The 15000-nt window shown below is 40.1% G+C and overlaps 1 protein-coding gene across 1 annotated transcript in view; it reads right to left on the bottom strand.

Annotated features, from left to right (window-relative positions):
• hectd2 (HECT domain containing 2) overlaps nucleotides 1-15000 on the bottom strand; it is a 57968-nt gene that overhangs the window by 27616 nt on the left and 15352 nt on the right. The window contains exons 13-14 of the mRNA XM_079689320.1: nucleotides 14858-14990; nucleotides 4228-4316 (exon numbers count right to left, since the gene is read on the bottom strand). Of these exons, the coding sequence (XP_079545446.1) occupies nucleotides 4228-4316; nucleotides 14858-14990 (222 nt within the window). The remainder of the gene's footprint in view (nucleotides 1-4227; nucleotides 4317-14857; nucleotides 14991-15000) is intronic.

Raw genomic sequence — 15000 nt, 5'->3', positions numbered from 1 at the left:
AGTTAACATGTCAGAGCTTTTGCAGCGCACTAGTTAACATGTAAGACTTTTAGCGTCACTAGTACGGTCAGAGGGTCACTAGTTCATGAAAAAGCTTACATGTTGATACTTTGGTGCAACTAGTGCTGCTCCTGGCGTCACTAGTAAGGCTTATGTGCTAACTAGTCGGACAAAAGTGCCACTAGTCGCTGAAAAAGACTGACTAGTGTAATGTTTTATTGAACTAGTAAAGCAGAATGCCAAACTAGTTTGACCATATCTCTAACAAGTGGAATCAAAGAGCCAACTAGTGTAGACAGCTGCCGTCTGATATCAAGGATGTGGAATAAATACTCAAATGGCTTGCCATATGTGTGTGTGTCTACTACTACTACTACTACTACTACTACTACTACTACTACTACTACTACTACTACTACTACTACTACTACTACTACTACTACTACTACTACTACTACTACTACTACTACTACTACTACTACTACTACTACTACTACTACTACTACTACTACTACTACTACTACTACTACTACTACTACTACTACTACTACTACTACTACTACTACTACTACTACTACTACTACTACTACTACTACTACTACTACTACTACTACTACTACTACTACTACTACTACTACTACTACTACTACTACTACTACTACTACTACTACTACTACTACGGAGGCATGTGGCGCAGTGGATAGCGCCTTGGTGTTGGGATCAGAGGGTCACAGGTTCAAACCCCACTGCAATCAGCATGTCATTGTGTCCCTGAGACACTTCACCCAAAATTGCTCCTGTGGGGATTGTCCACAGTATTGAGTATGTTAGTCGCTTTGGATAAAAGCGTAAACATGTAGTGTTTGTAGTAAACTGAACCGTTGACTTTGATTAAACGTTTTATGTGAAGAGATTTCACATGACTGTGTTAGGTTAGATCAGTGGTCGCCAACCACTCGATCGAGTGTAGTGCGGGTAGATCGCGGCCCGTTAATAAAAAAAGTAACAAAAGAAAGTTAAATTAAATTAAAATAATAATGTTGGAAAAATACGTTTTTAGATGTAAACCTATCATCCACCGCCCCGTTAGCAGGTGCCACTTGATTAACGTATATTTGAGACACCTCAATAATATAATACATTAACCGTGCTTTACGTGAACCTCATCATGACACAAGAGACGACGGCAGGACTGTAATTTCCCGTGTTCAGTGAACGCGACAGAGGCAACAGACCAGACCAATCAGAGAGTTGCATGGAAATACACGTGTGCTTGTGACATTCAAGCTCGGCTCTGTGTGTGTGGGCATGCGCACAGTGCACACATGCGCATTTAGTGTGAGGGAGAGAGGGAGTGGGGGAGACAGAGGGAGAGAGGGGGACCGGTGCTAGCAGGGACCGTGATGTTAGCATCTGGTTAGCTAGCTGCACTAACGGACATAAGGAGCTGTTTCCACAACAAGCTGCGTAGAGTCCTCTCCTGTCAGACTGAGGGGCTCAGGTGAGCTAAAGGACTCTCTGAGTGTTTAGAACGGTTTTGTCACAAATTATTCAAAAGATTATTTCGGCGGCACACCTTCATATGATCATTATAGTTATACAAACAATAAGAGAATACATGAAAAACAGGTATGAAATAGCCTACTATATGTCAGTAAAAGAAGAATACAGTTTAAAAGGGGAGTGATTTGTAAAATATCCATAAAGAAAAAGAAAATCTGTTTACAGTTGTGTTTCATCTGGGTGCTGAGAGAGGTATCCATAGATCTCTTCATGTTGCTCTCAAAGTGCACCAGATTGATGCTTTCAACTTCAATATTTAAAAAAAAATCTTGCCGGGTGAGCATCCCCCCTGACCCCCCTAGAGGAGGTGAGGTCCGCCCCCCCAATAGCACTTTACCCCTGGCTATATGCCGTGAGCTGATTATGGAGCCTTCATTGTAACAGTAATTCAGATGAGCCAGATATAAAAGGCCTCAAATTGGAAGCACTGTCTGGGCCGTCTTTCTCACTCAATTCTGCAATAGGTAGATCTCGCCTTTCACCTCGGCCGAGGTCGGTGATCTTGGGCTTAAAAAGGTTGGTGACCACCGGGTTAGATGAAAGCAATAATGTTATGTTTAAATACAAGGTTCAACTTGAGTAGTAGTGTTCAGATCAAACACACACACAACCACACACAACCACACACACACACACACACACACACACACACACACACACACACACACACACACACACACACACACACACACACACACACACACACACACACACACACACACACACACACACACACACACACACACACAGAGTGTTCATAGCTGCCACATGTGGTGACCATATGTGATGTAATTGTGTGTTTAGGTTAAGTATGTGTGTGTGTGTGTGTGTGTGTGTGTGTGTGTGTGTGTGTGTGTGTGTGTGTGTGTGTGTGTGTGTGTGTGTTCTGAACACTACTGATTACAGGTAGGCAGAACCATTAAAGGTCATTATGAAGTCATGCACGCACACACACGCACGCACACACACACACACACACACGCACGCACACACACACACACACACACACACACACACACACACACACACACACACACACACACACACACACACACACACACACACACACACACACACACACACGGTATAGTTAGCGTAAGTGTCGAGCTAAAGGGGCTAATTTCCAGCTCAAACAAGCTGCAAGTGGAGGAAAGAATGTGCAGCTGTCTGAAGTAACATGTGCTCTTTAGTTGGAAAGCTGCCGGACAGAAAAACACACTTTTACTGTTAATGTGAAACAAAGAGACACAAAGCATCTTTATAGAGCGGTGCGGTGATGATGTGTTGTTGTAGTCCGACCCCCATACTGTTATTACACGGTTTTGTTGAATACTGGATTCTGATTGGTCAATTTGAACTTTCCAGAGTTCTGCTACGCTAACAGACTGGAAGTAAACACTAAAGGGAACAGCAGAAGAAGACAGGAAGTAAACACTAAAGGGAACAGCAGAAGAAGACAGACAGGACATAAACACTAAAGGGAACAGCAGAAGAAGACAGACAGGAAGTAAACACTAAAGGGAACAGAAGAAGACAGACAGGAAGTAAACACTAAAGGGAACAGCAGAGGAATACAGACAGGAAGTAAACACTAAAGGGAACAGCAGAAGAAGACACACATGAAGTAAACACTAAAGGGAACAGCAGAGGAAGACAGACAGGAAGTAAACACTAAAGGGAACAGCAGAGGAAGACACACAGGAAGTAAACACTAAAGGGAACAGCAGAAGACAGACAGGAAGTAAACACTAAAGGGAACAGAAGAAGACAGACAGGAAGTAAACACTAAAGGGAACAGCAGAGGAAGACAGACAGGAAGTAAACACTAAAGGGAACAGCAGAAGAAGACACACAGGAAGTAAACACTCAAGGGAACAGCAGAGGAAGACACACAGGAAGTAAACACTAAAGGGAACAGCAGAGGAAGACACACAGGAAGTAAACACGAAAGGGAACAGACAGGAGAAGACACACAGGAAGTAAACATTAAGGGGAACAGCAGAATAAGACAGACAGGAAGTAAACAAACACTGAAGGGAACAGACTATTTTATATATACAATAATGTCTTTTGAAATATATATTGACGGTAAAGTCGTTTTTTTATTAAGTATGTAGTCGTGTAATGAGCGTTACAATGTGCAGCGTCTGTGTTCTCCTTTCATTAATGTCCGCCTCGCTGCACACTATCCCTTATTTAAGAGTGTATAAAATCACTGAGGTCGTTCTGTTTTGGATAAATGTTCCAGCGTGAAACCTTATCTGTTTTATTCTATATTCTCTTCTGAATAAAACCATATGTAATACGACATACAAGGCGTTCAGTGTGCAGAACCACAGCCTAAAAACACATCATACAGCATCTCCCACTCCTCTGGGGTTTAGAAGAGAGGAATGTTATAGTGTGTGAAAGTAGAGAGGGTGGGGAGTTAAAGAGAACAGTGTGTGTGTGTGTGTGTGTGTGTGTGTGTGTGTGTGTGTGTGTGTGTGTGTGTGTGTGTGTGTGTGTGTGTGTGTGTGTGTGTGTGTGTGTGTGTGTGTGTGTGTGTGTGTGTGTGTGTGTGTGTGTGTGTGTGTGTGTGTGTGTGTGTGTGTGTGTGTGTGTGTGTGTGTGTGTGTGTGTGTGTGTGTGTGTGTGTGTGTGTGTGTGTTTGATGAAGGATACAGTCCCGACTAACTGGTACTCTGAATAGTTGTCACACTTCCAGCTGCTGAACCAATGGCAGCGAGAGTCCTTCATGTAGGTGAACATCCCTGAAAAATAAGATTACATTTAGCACATTTCTCAAATTAAAAACGTTTTATTTATTTATTTATTTATAGCATATTTCAGAAACAAAGGCAATTTAATGTGCTTTATGTAACGAAAAACACATTCAAAAACCCTTTTAGGACTCTAATCACCAATCTTGAATAATGCTAACCCTTTATTGTACGGTGGCTTCATTTAGCTTTATCACTGAAAATGGCGCTATGAGAGTTGCAGTCTAAAAACATTAAGTTAAGGGGATATGGACCTTTTGTTATTTCATGCATTATTATGACAGTTTCAGTACAGCTGATTCCACCCTCTCCATTAAAACACTGCACAGCTGTTTGTACAAATTTTAAACCAGATATTGACTTTTTTTAAATTTATTTATTTTTTAACTTTTTACCAGAATTCTGACTTTTTTCTCAGATTTGAACTTTTTCTAAGAAATATGTCTTTTTACTTAGATTTCTAAACTTTTCCTACAATTCAATTTTTAATAAGATTTACACCTTTTTTTATCAAAATTTAGAATGTTCTCTCAAATTTGTAGTTTTACAGAAATCTTTTAAGGTTTTCTTTTTTAAAACATTTTTTAAAAAATCAATTAAAGTTTACATTTTTCTTAGAATTTTGAATTTTCAGAAATCTGAATTTTTTGTATTAGAAGTATTTCTCAGAATTAAGATTTGTTCTCTGAATTTTTACTTTTTTTCAAAAATGTTACTTTTTTCGCAGAACTCGAAATAAGTCAAATTATATTGAAAAACTCTCTGATCTCGTTGGAATTGTCCCTCTGCCTTCCAGTCCATCAACTGTCAGCAGCGAGAGTCAGAGCGACACAAACAGACGATGAGAGGAGCGTTACGCAGAATGAAGTCGACAGAATAAAGAAGCTTTCCAGCACATCTGGAGCCTCACATCTCCAAGACCAGAAACTGACACCGCTGCATGCATAAAAGAGCCTGTGTGCGTGTGTGTGTGTGTGTGTGTGTGTGTGTGTGTGTGTGTGTGTGTGTGTGTGTGTGTGTGTGTGTGTGTGTGTGTGTGTGTGTGTGTGTGTCGTGTGTGTGTGTGTGTGTGTGTGTGTGTGTGTGTTTCTCTTTGTGTGTGTTTCTCTATGTGTGTGTGTGTGTGTGTGTGTGTGTGTTTGTGTGTGTGTGTTTGTACGTACACCTGCCTGTGTGCAGCTGAGTGTGTGTTTCTCTATGTGTGTGTGTGTGTGTGTGTGTGTGTGTGTGTGTGTGTGTGTGTGTGTGTGTGTGTGTGTGTGTGTGTGTGTGTGTGTGTGTGTGTGTGTGTGTGTGTGTGTGTTTGTACGTACACCTGCCTGTGTGCAGCTGAGTGTGTGTTTCTCTATGTGTGTGTGTGTGTGTGTGTGTGTGTGTGTGTGTGTGTGTGTGTGTGTGTGTGTACGTACACTTGCCTGTGTGCAGCTGAGTGTGTGTTTCTCTATGTGTGTGTGTGTGTGTGTGTGTGTGTGTGTGTGTGTGTGTGTGTGTGTGTGTGTGTGTGTGTGTGTGTGTGACGTGTGTGTGTGTGTGTGTGTGTGTGTGTGTGTGTGTGTGTGTGTGTGTGTGTGTGTGTGTGTGTGTGTGTGTGTGTGTGTGTGTGTGCACGTACACCTGCCTGTGTGCAGCTGAGTGTGTGTTTCTCTATGTGTGTGTGTGTGTGTGTGAGGCAGAGACGGGGCTTTCCCTCGCTGCTAATGAGGGAAACACAGCTCTCATTGAGTGTGTTTCTCTGGGCTGACGTCCCTTGGCACAGAAAATACAGACGACCGCGGAAAGACGGAGCGAGGATGGAAAGAACGAGTCGAGCAGAGGAGAGACAGAGAGGAGACGCTAACAAACCAACGCAGAGAAGGAACAACGTGGAAATCATGGAGAAACTATTCGGGTTCTTAGGTTTAGTCTAAATGTTACACTTAATTTATTTTATAAACACTGCTGCTGCTTCTCTACCCAAATGTGTACTTTGTCAATTGTAATAACTGTTCATTTTTATTTTAAATATCATGTGCATTAACTTTATCTCATACTTTATTTCTACTAATTCTGTTTGATTGTCGGATGTATAGATTGTCTAAATGTTGAAATAGTAGAATACATTTTTTTTTTAAACAAAAGAAAAAAACTCTTCTGTAAAAAGGTACATCTCCTCCTGTAGGACGAACAAAGGGATTCTGATGTGTTAGTGATTGTAATGGTTTACATGTTTAGAGTGACCCTCCTGCTCCGGTGTGAAATAAGAGTTTGTTGCCAAGGTTCCAGAAACCCAACACTGACCGTCCGTCTAATAAAAATGTACTTTCCGTTAATAAAAATCTGATTTTCTTTTTCCGCCTGTTTCTTCATAACGCTTGGCTTCTCTTTTCATTCACTTTGCATCAAACTGGATTTCCTCCAGACTGTCAGAGTTATCTGTGATTCTCCGTGGAATCATCTAGTTTCTCTACTCTCTGGTTTCTCTACTCTCTAGTCTCTACTCTCTACTCTTTCTCTACTCTCTACTCTCTAGTCTCTACTCTCTAGTTTTGACTCTCTAGTCTCTACTCTCTACTCTCTAGTCTCTACTCTCTAGTCTCTAGTCTCTACTCTACTCTCTAGTTTCTCTACTCTCTAGTTTCTACTCTCTAGTCTCTACTCTCTAGTCTCTACTCTCTAGTCTCTACTCTCTAGTTTCTACTCTCTACTCTCTAGTCTCTACTCTCTAGTCTCTACTCTCTAGTCTCTACTCTCTAGTTTCTACTCTCTAGTTTCTAGTCTCTACTCTCTAGTCTCTACTCTCTAGTTTCTAGTCTCTACTCTCTAGTCTCTACTCTCTAGTCTCTACTCTCTAGTTTCTACTCTCTAGTCTCTACTCTCTACTCTCTACTCTCTAGTCTCTAGTCTCTACTCTACTCTCTAGTTTCTACTCTCTAGTTTCTTTACTCTCTACTCTCTAGTTTCTACTCTCTAGTCTCTACTCTCTAGTCTCTACTCTCTAGTTTCTACTCTCTAGTCTCTACTCTCTAGTCTCTACTCTCTAGTCTCTACTCTCTACCCTCTAGTCTCTACTCTCTAGTCTCTACTCTCTAGTTTCTACTCTCTAGTCTCTACTCTCTAGTTGCTCTACTCTCTAGTTTCTACTCTCTAGTTTCTACTCTCTAGTTTCTCTACTCTCTAGTCTCTACTCTCTAGTCTCTACTCTCTAGTTTCTACTCTCTAGTCTCTACTCTCTAGTTTCTACTCTCTAGTTTCTACTCTCTAGTTTCTCTACTCTCTAGTCTCTACTCTCTAGTTGCTCTACTCTCTAGTCTCTACTATCTAGTTTCTCTACTCTCTAGTCTCTACTATCTAGTTTCTCTACTCTCTACTCTCTAGTTTCTACTCTCTAGTCTCTAGTTTATACTCTCTACTCTCTAGTCTCTACTCTCTAGTTTCTACTCTCTAGTTTCTACTCTCTAGTCTATACTCTCTAGTCTCTACTCTCTAGTTTATCTACTCTAGTTTATCTACTCTCTACTCTCTAGTCTCTACTCTCTAGACTCTACTCTCTAGTCTCTACTCTCTAGTTTTTACTCTCAACTCTCTACTCTCTAGTTTCTACTCTCTAGTCTATACTCTCTACTCTCTAGTCTCTACTCTCTAGTTTATCTACTCTCTAGTTTCTCTACTCTCTACTCTCTAGTTTCTACTCTCTAGTTTCTACTCTCTAGTCTCTACTCTCTAGTTTCTACTCTCTAGTCTCTAGTCTCTACTCTCTAGTTTCTACTCTCTAGTTTCTAGTCTCTAGTCTCTACTCTCTAGTCTCTAGTTTCTCTACTCTCTAGTCTCTACTATCTAGTCTCTACTCTCTAGTCTTTACTCTCTAGTCTCTACTCTCTAGTTTCTCTACTCTCTAGTTTCTCTACTCTCTAGTCTCTACTCTCTAGTCTCTACTCTCTAGTTTCTCTATTCTCTAGTTTCTACTCTCTAGTCTCTACTCTCTATTCTCTAGTCTCTAGTTTCTCTACTCTCTAGTTTCTACTCTTTAGTCTCTACTCTAGTTTTTACTCTCTAGTCTCTACTCTCTAGTTTCTACTCTCTAGTCTCTACTCTCTAGTTTTTACTCTCTAGTCTCTACTCTCTAGTCTCTACTCTCTAGTCTCTACTCTCTATTCTCTACTCTCTAGTTTCTACTCTCTAGTCTCTACTCTCTAGTTTCTCTAGTTTCTACTCTCTAGTCTCTACTCTCTAGTTTCTACTCTCTAGTCTCTACTCTCTAGTTTCTACTCTATAGTTTCTACTCTCTAGTCTCTACTCTCTAGTTTCTACTATCTAGTCTCTACTCTCTAGTCTCTACTCTCTAGTTTCTAGTCTCTACTCTCTAGTTTGTACTCTCTAGTCTCTACTCTCTAGTTTCTAGTCTCTACTTTCTAGTCTCTACTCTCTAGTCTCTACTCTCTAGTTTCTACTCTCTAGTCTCTACTCTCTAGTTTCTACTCTCTAGTCTCTACTCTCTAGTCTCTACTCTCTAGTTTCTACTCTCTAGTCTCTACTCTCTTGTCTCCACTCTCTAGTTTCTACTCTCTAGTCTTTACTCTCTAGTTTCTACTCTCTAGTCTCTACTCTCTACTCTCTAGTTTATACTCTATAGTTTCTACTCTCTAGTCTCTACTCTCTAGTTTCTACTCTCTAGTCTCTACTCTCTAGTCTCTACTCTGTAGTTTCTACTCTCTAGTCTCTACTTTCTAATGTGTACTCTCTATTCTCTACTCTCTAGTCTCTACTCTAGTTTCTACTCTCTAGTCTCTACTCTCTAGTTTCTCTACTCTCTAGTTTGTACTCTCTAGTCTCTACTCTCTACTCTCTAGTCTCTACTCTCTACTCTCTAGTCTCTACTCTCTAGTCTCTACTCTCTAGTCTCTACTCTCTAGTTTCTCTATTCTCTAGTTTCTACTCTCTAGTCTCGACTCTCTATTCTCTAGTCTCTAGTTTCTCTACTCTCTAGTTTCTACTCTCTAGTCTCTACTCTCTAGTTTTTACTCTCTACTCTCTAGTTTCTACTCTCTAGTCTCTACTCTCTAGTTTTTACTCTCTAGTCTCTACTCTCTAGTCTCTACTCTCTATTCTCTACTCTCTAGTTTTTACTCTCTAGTCTCTACTCTCTAGTTTCTCTACTCTCTAGTTTCTACTCTCTAGTCTCTACTCTCTAGTTTCTACTCTCTAGTCTCTACTCTCTAGTTTCTACTCTATAGTTTCTACTCTCTAGTCTCTACTCTCTAGTTTCTACTATCTAGTCTCTACTCTCTAGTCTCTACTCTCTAGTTTCTAGTCTCTACTCTCTAGTTTGTACTCTCTAGTCTCTACTCTCTAGTTTCTAGTCTCTACTTTCTAGTCTCTACTCTCTAGTCTCTACTCTCTAGTTTCTACTCTCTAGTCTCTACTCTCTAGTTTCTACTCTCTAGTCTCTACTCTCTAGTCTCTACTATCTAGTTTCTACTCTCTAGTCTCTACTCTCTTGTCTCTACTCTCTAGTTTCTACTCTCTAGTCTTTACTCTCTAGTTTCTACTCTCTAGTCTCTACTCTCTAGTCTCTACTCTCTACTCTCTAGTTTATACTCTATAGTTTCTACTCTCTACTCTCTAGTCTCTAGTTTCTACTCTCTACTCTCTAGTTTCTACTCTCTAGTCTCTACTCTCTAGTCTCTACTCTCTACTCTCTAGTTTCTACTCTCTAGTCTACTTTCTAATTTGTACTCTCTATTCTCTACTCTCTAGTCTCTACTCTCTAGTTTCTACTCTCTAGTCTCTACTCTCTAGTTTCTCTACTCTCTAGTTTGTACTCTCTAGTCTCTACTCTCTACTCTCTAGTCTCTACTCTCTAGTTTCTACTCTCTAGTCTCTACTCTCTACTCTCTAGTCTCTACTCTCTAGTTTCTACTCTCTAGTCTCTACTCTCTAGTCTCTACTCTCTAGTTTCTACTCTCTAGTCTCTACTCTCTAGTCTCTACTCTTTAGTCTACTCTCTAGTTTCTCCTCTCTACTCTCTAGTCTCTAGTTTCTACTCTCTAGTCTCTACTCTCTAGTTTCTACTCTCTACTCTCTAGTCTACTCTATAGTTTCTCTACTCTCTAGTATGTAGTTTCTACTCTCTAGTCTCTAGTCTCTACTCTCTAGTCTCTACTCTCTAGTTTCTACTCTCTACTCTCTAGTCTCTACTCTTTAGTCTCTACTCTCTAGTTTCTCCTCTCTACTCTCTAGTCTCTAGTTTCTACTCTCTAGTCTCTACTCTCTAGTCTCTACTCTCTAGTTTCTACTCTCTAGTCTCTACTCTATAGTTTCTCTACTCTCTAGTATGTACTCTCTAGTCTCTACTCTCAAGTCTCTAGTTTCTACTCTCTAGTCTCTACTCTCTAGTTTCTACTCTTTAGTCTCTACTCTCTAGTTTCTACTCTCTAGTTTCTACTCTCTAGTCTCTACTCTCTAGTCTCTACTCTCTAGTCTCTACTCTCTAGTCTCTAGTTTCTACTCTCTAGTCTCTACTCTCTAGTTTCTACTCTCTAGTCTCTACTCTCTAGTTTCTACTCTCTAGTCTCTACTCTCTAGTCTCTACTCTCTACTCTCTAGTTTCTACTCTCTAGTCTCTAGTTTCTACTCTCTAGTCTCTACTCTTTAGTCTCCACTCTCTAGTTTCTACTCTCTAGTCTCTACTCTCTAGTCTCTACTCTCTAGTTTCTACTCTCTAGTCTATACTCTCTAGTTTCTACTCTCTAGTTTCTACTCTCTAGTTTCTACTCTCTAGTCTATACTCTCTAGTTTCTACTCTCTAGTTTCTACTCTCTAGTCTATACTCTCTAGTCTATACTCTCTAGTCTCTACTCTCTAGTCTCTACTCTCTAGTCTCTACTCTCTACTCTCTAGTTTCTACTCTCTAGTCTCTAGTTTCTACTCTCTAGTCGCTACTCTTTAGTCTCCACTCTCTAGTTTCTACTCTCTAGTCTCTACTCTTTAGTCTCCACTCTCTAGTTTCTACTCTCTTGTTTCTACTCTCTAGTTTCTACTCTCTAGTCTCTACTCTCTTGTTTCTACTCTCTAGTCTCTACTCTCTAGTCTCTACTCTCTAGTTTCTACTCTCTAGTCTCTACTCTCAACTCTCTAGTTTCTACTCTCTAGTCTCTACTCTCTAGTTTCTACTCTCTAGTCTCTACTCTTTAGTCTCTACTCTCTAGTTTCTACTCTCTACTCTCTTGTCTCTACTCTCTAGTCTCTACTCTCTAGTCTCTACTCTCTAGTCTCTACTCTTTAGTCTCTACTCTCTAGTTTCTACTCTCTACTCTCTTGTCTCTACTCTCTAGTCTCTACTCTCTACTCTCTACTCTCTAGTTTCTACTCTCTAGTCTCTACTCTCTAGTCTCTACTCTCTAGTTTCTAGTCTCTACTCTCTAGTTTCTACTCTCTACTCTCTAGTCTCTACTCTCTAGTTTCTACTCTCTACTCTCTAGTTTCTACTCTCTAGTCTCTACTCTCTAGTTTCTACTCTCTAGTTTCTACTCTCTAGTCTCTACTCTCTAGTCTCTACTCTCTAGTTTCTAGTCTCTAGTCTATACTCTCTAGTTTCTACTCTCTAGTCTCTACTCTCTACTCTCTAGTCTCTACTCTCTAGTCTCTACTCTCTCGTTTCTACTCTCTACTCTCTAGTCTCTACTCTCTACTCTCTACTCTCTAGTCTCTACTCTCTAGTCTCTACTCTCTAGTCTCTACTCTCTCGTTTCTACTCTCTACTCTCTAGTCTCTACTCTCTAGTCTCTACTCTCTACTCTCTAGTCTCTAGTCTCTAGTCTCTAGTCTCTACTCTCTAGTTTCTACTCTCTAGTCTCTACTCTCTAGTCTCTACTCTTTAGTCTACTCTCTAGTTTCTCCTCTCTACTCTCTAGTCTCTAGTTTCTACTCTCTAGTCTCTACTCTCTAGTTTCTACTCTCTACTCTCTAGTCTACTCTATAGTTTCTCTACTCTCTAGTATGTAGTTTCTACTCTCTAGTCTCTAGTCTCTACTCTCTAGTCTCTACTCTCTAGTTTCTACTCTCTACTCTCTAGTCTCTACTCTTTAGTCTCTACTCTCTAGTTTCTCCTCTCTACTCTCTAGTCTCTAGTTTCTACTCTCTAGTCTCTACTCTCTAGTCTCTACTCTCTAGTTTCTACTCTCTAGTCTCTACTCTATAGTTTCTCTACTCTCTAGTATGTACTCTCTAGTCTCTACTCTCAAGTCTCTAGTTTCTACTCTCTAGTCTCTACTCTCTAGTTTCTACTCTTTAGTCTCTACTCTCTAGTTTCTACTCTCTAGTTTCTACTCTCTAGTCTCTACTCTCTAGTCTCTACTCTCTAGTTTCTACTCTCTAGTCTCTAGTTTCTACTCTCTAGTCTCTACTCTCTAGTTTCTACTCTCTAGTCTCTACTCTCTAGTTTCTACTCTCTAGTCTCTACTCTCTAGTCTCTACTCTCTACTCTCTAGTTTCTACTCTCTAGTCTCTAGTTTCTACTCTCTAGTCTCTACTCTTTAGTCTCCACTCTCTAGTTTCTACTCTCTAGTCTCTACTCTCTAGTCTCTACTCTCTAGTTTCTACTCTCTAGTCTATACTCTCTAGTTTCTACTCTCTAGTTTCTACTCTCTAGTTTCTACTCTCTAGTCTATACTCTCTAGTTTCTACTCTCTAGTTTCTACTCTCTAGTCTATACTCTCTAGTCTATACTCTCTAGTCTCTACTCTCTAGTCTCTACTCTCTACTCTCTAGTTTCTACTCTCTAGTCTCTAGTTTCTACTCTCTAGTCGCTACTCTTTAGTCTCCACTCTCTAGTTTCTACTCTCTAGTCTCTACTCTTTAGTCTCCACTCTCTAGTTTCTACTCTCTTGTTTCTACTCTCTAGTTTCTACTCTCTAGTCTCTACTCTCTTGTTTCTACTCTCTAGTCTCTACTCTCTAGTCTCTACTCTCTAGTTTCTACTCTCTAGTCTCTACTCTCAACTCTCTAGTTTCTACTCTCTAGTCTCTACTCTCTAGTTTCTACTCTCTAGTCTCTACTCTTTAGTCTCTACTCTCTAGTTTCTACTCTCTACTCTCTTGTCTCTACTCTCTAGTCTCTACTCTCTAGTCTCTACTCTCTAGTCTCTACTCTTTAGTCTCTACTCTCTAGTTTCTACTCTCTACTCTCTTGTCTCTACTCTCTAGTCTCTACTCTCTACTCTCTACTCTCTAGTTTCTACTCTCTAGTCTCTACTCTCTAGTCTCTACTCTCTAGTTTCTAGTCTCTACTCTCTAGTTTCTACTCTCTACTCTCTAGTCTCTACTCTCTAGTTTCTACTCTCTACTCTCTAGTTTCTACTCTCTAGTCTCTACTCTCTAGTTTCTACTCTCTAGTTTCTACTCTCTAGTCTCTACTCTCTAGTCTCTACTCTCTAGTTTCTAGTCTCTAGTCTATACTCTCTAGTTTCTACTCTCTAGTCTCTACTCTCTACTCTCTACTCTCTAGTCTCTACTCTCTAGTCTCTACTCTCTAGTCTCTACTCTCTCGTTTCTACTCTCTACTCTCTAGTCTCTACTCTCTACTCTCTACTCTCTAGTCTCTACTCTCTAGTCTCTACTCTCTAGTCTCTACTCTCTCGTTTCTACTCTCTACTCTCTAGTCTCTACTCTCTAGTCTCTACTCTCTACTCTCTAGTCTCTAGTCTCTAGTCTCTAGTCTCTACTCTCTGGGTTGAATCTGTTTCATGGAGATGGTTTATAGTCGAGGGAATGAGAGCACCACAGCTCAGTTTGAATCCAAAATGATCAAACTCTGTCAGAAGTCTAAAAATGTTCTTCTTCCTTACGGCAGCTTCTCTTGTTGCTTTTCAGTAAGATAAGATAAAGAGACCCTATTCTGCTTTTAGGGGTTTCCCCTTTACATTTTTATCTGAATTTGTTGTTCCAATGTTCTTATAAATGTGGACTTTCCTCAGAATATAAACTTTTTCTCAAACTTTGATTTGTTTTCCTCAGAATTTTCACTTTTTTCACATTATTCCGAAATCTGACTTTTTCTCAGATTTTTTTATTAATTGTTTTACTTCTTCTCAAATAAGGTATTTTTTCTCAGATTTGTAAACTTTTCCTAGAATTTAGATGTTTTTTCAGATTTTCACTTTTTCCCCCAATTATTTACATTTTTCTCAGAAGTTTGACCTATTATTTAAAATATTCTCAGAATTATTATTATTTTTATTTTATTTGGACTTTTTCTCAGAATTTTGAATCTTTCAAAGAATTTAAACTTTTTTTCAAATGTTAAATTTTTCCTCAGAACCTAAAATAAGTTGGAGTGAAGGAGAATAAAGTTACAGAATAATGAAGCTTTTCCACCGCTGGTTTCTGTAGGTGTTAGTGCATGTAAATGGTCTGCAAAGGCTGAAATCCCAAAGTTCCGGAACATAGTGACATCACTATCAGAGCAGACTGGGCTCTGGTTTCAGACAGAGGGTGAAAAGAGGTGCTGCAGCACAGGCAGTCTGAGAACAATAAAGAGCTTTGTGAAACTGTTCTCACCGTAGTCAGTGTGGAATATCTGTCTCACCAGCAGCAGAAACCACTCCTTCGTCAAACCCCCCATATCCAGCCCGGCCTCGCCCACAAACGTGACCCGCAGCTTCTTCTTCAGGTCGCACCGCTTCCTCGTCAACTGGAGAACA

The sequence above is a fragment of the Notothenia rossii genome, assembly GCF_949606895.1.
Source record: "Notothenia rossii genome assembly, chromosome: 6".
NCBI lineage: Eukaryota > Metazoa > Chordata > Actinopteri > Perciformes > Nototheniidae > Notothenia > Notothenia rossii.
Note: the sequence above shows the minus strand (reverse complement) of the source record. Positions and strands in the feature narration are given on the sequence as shown.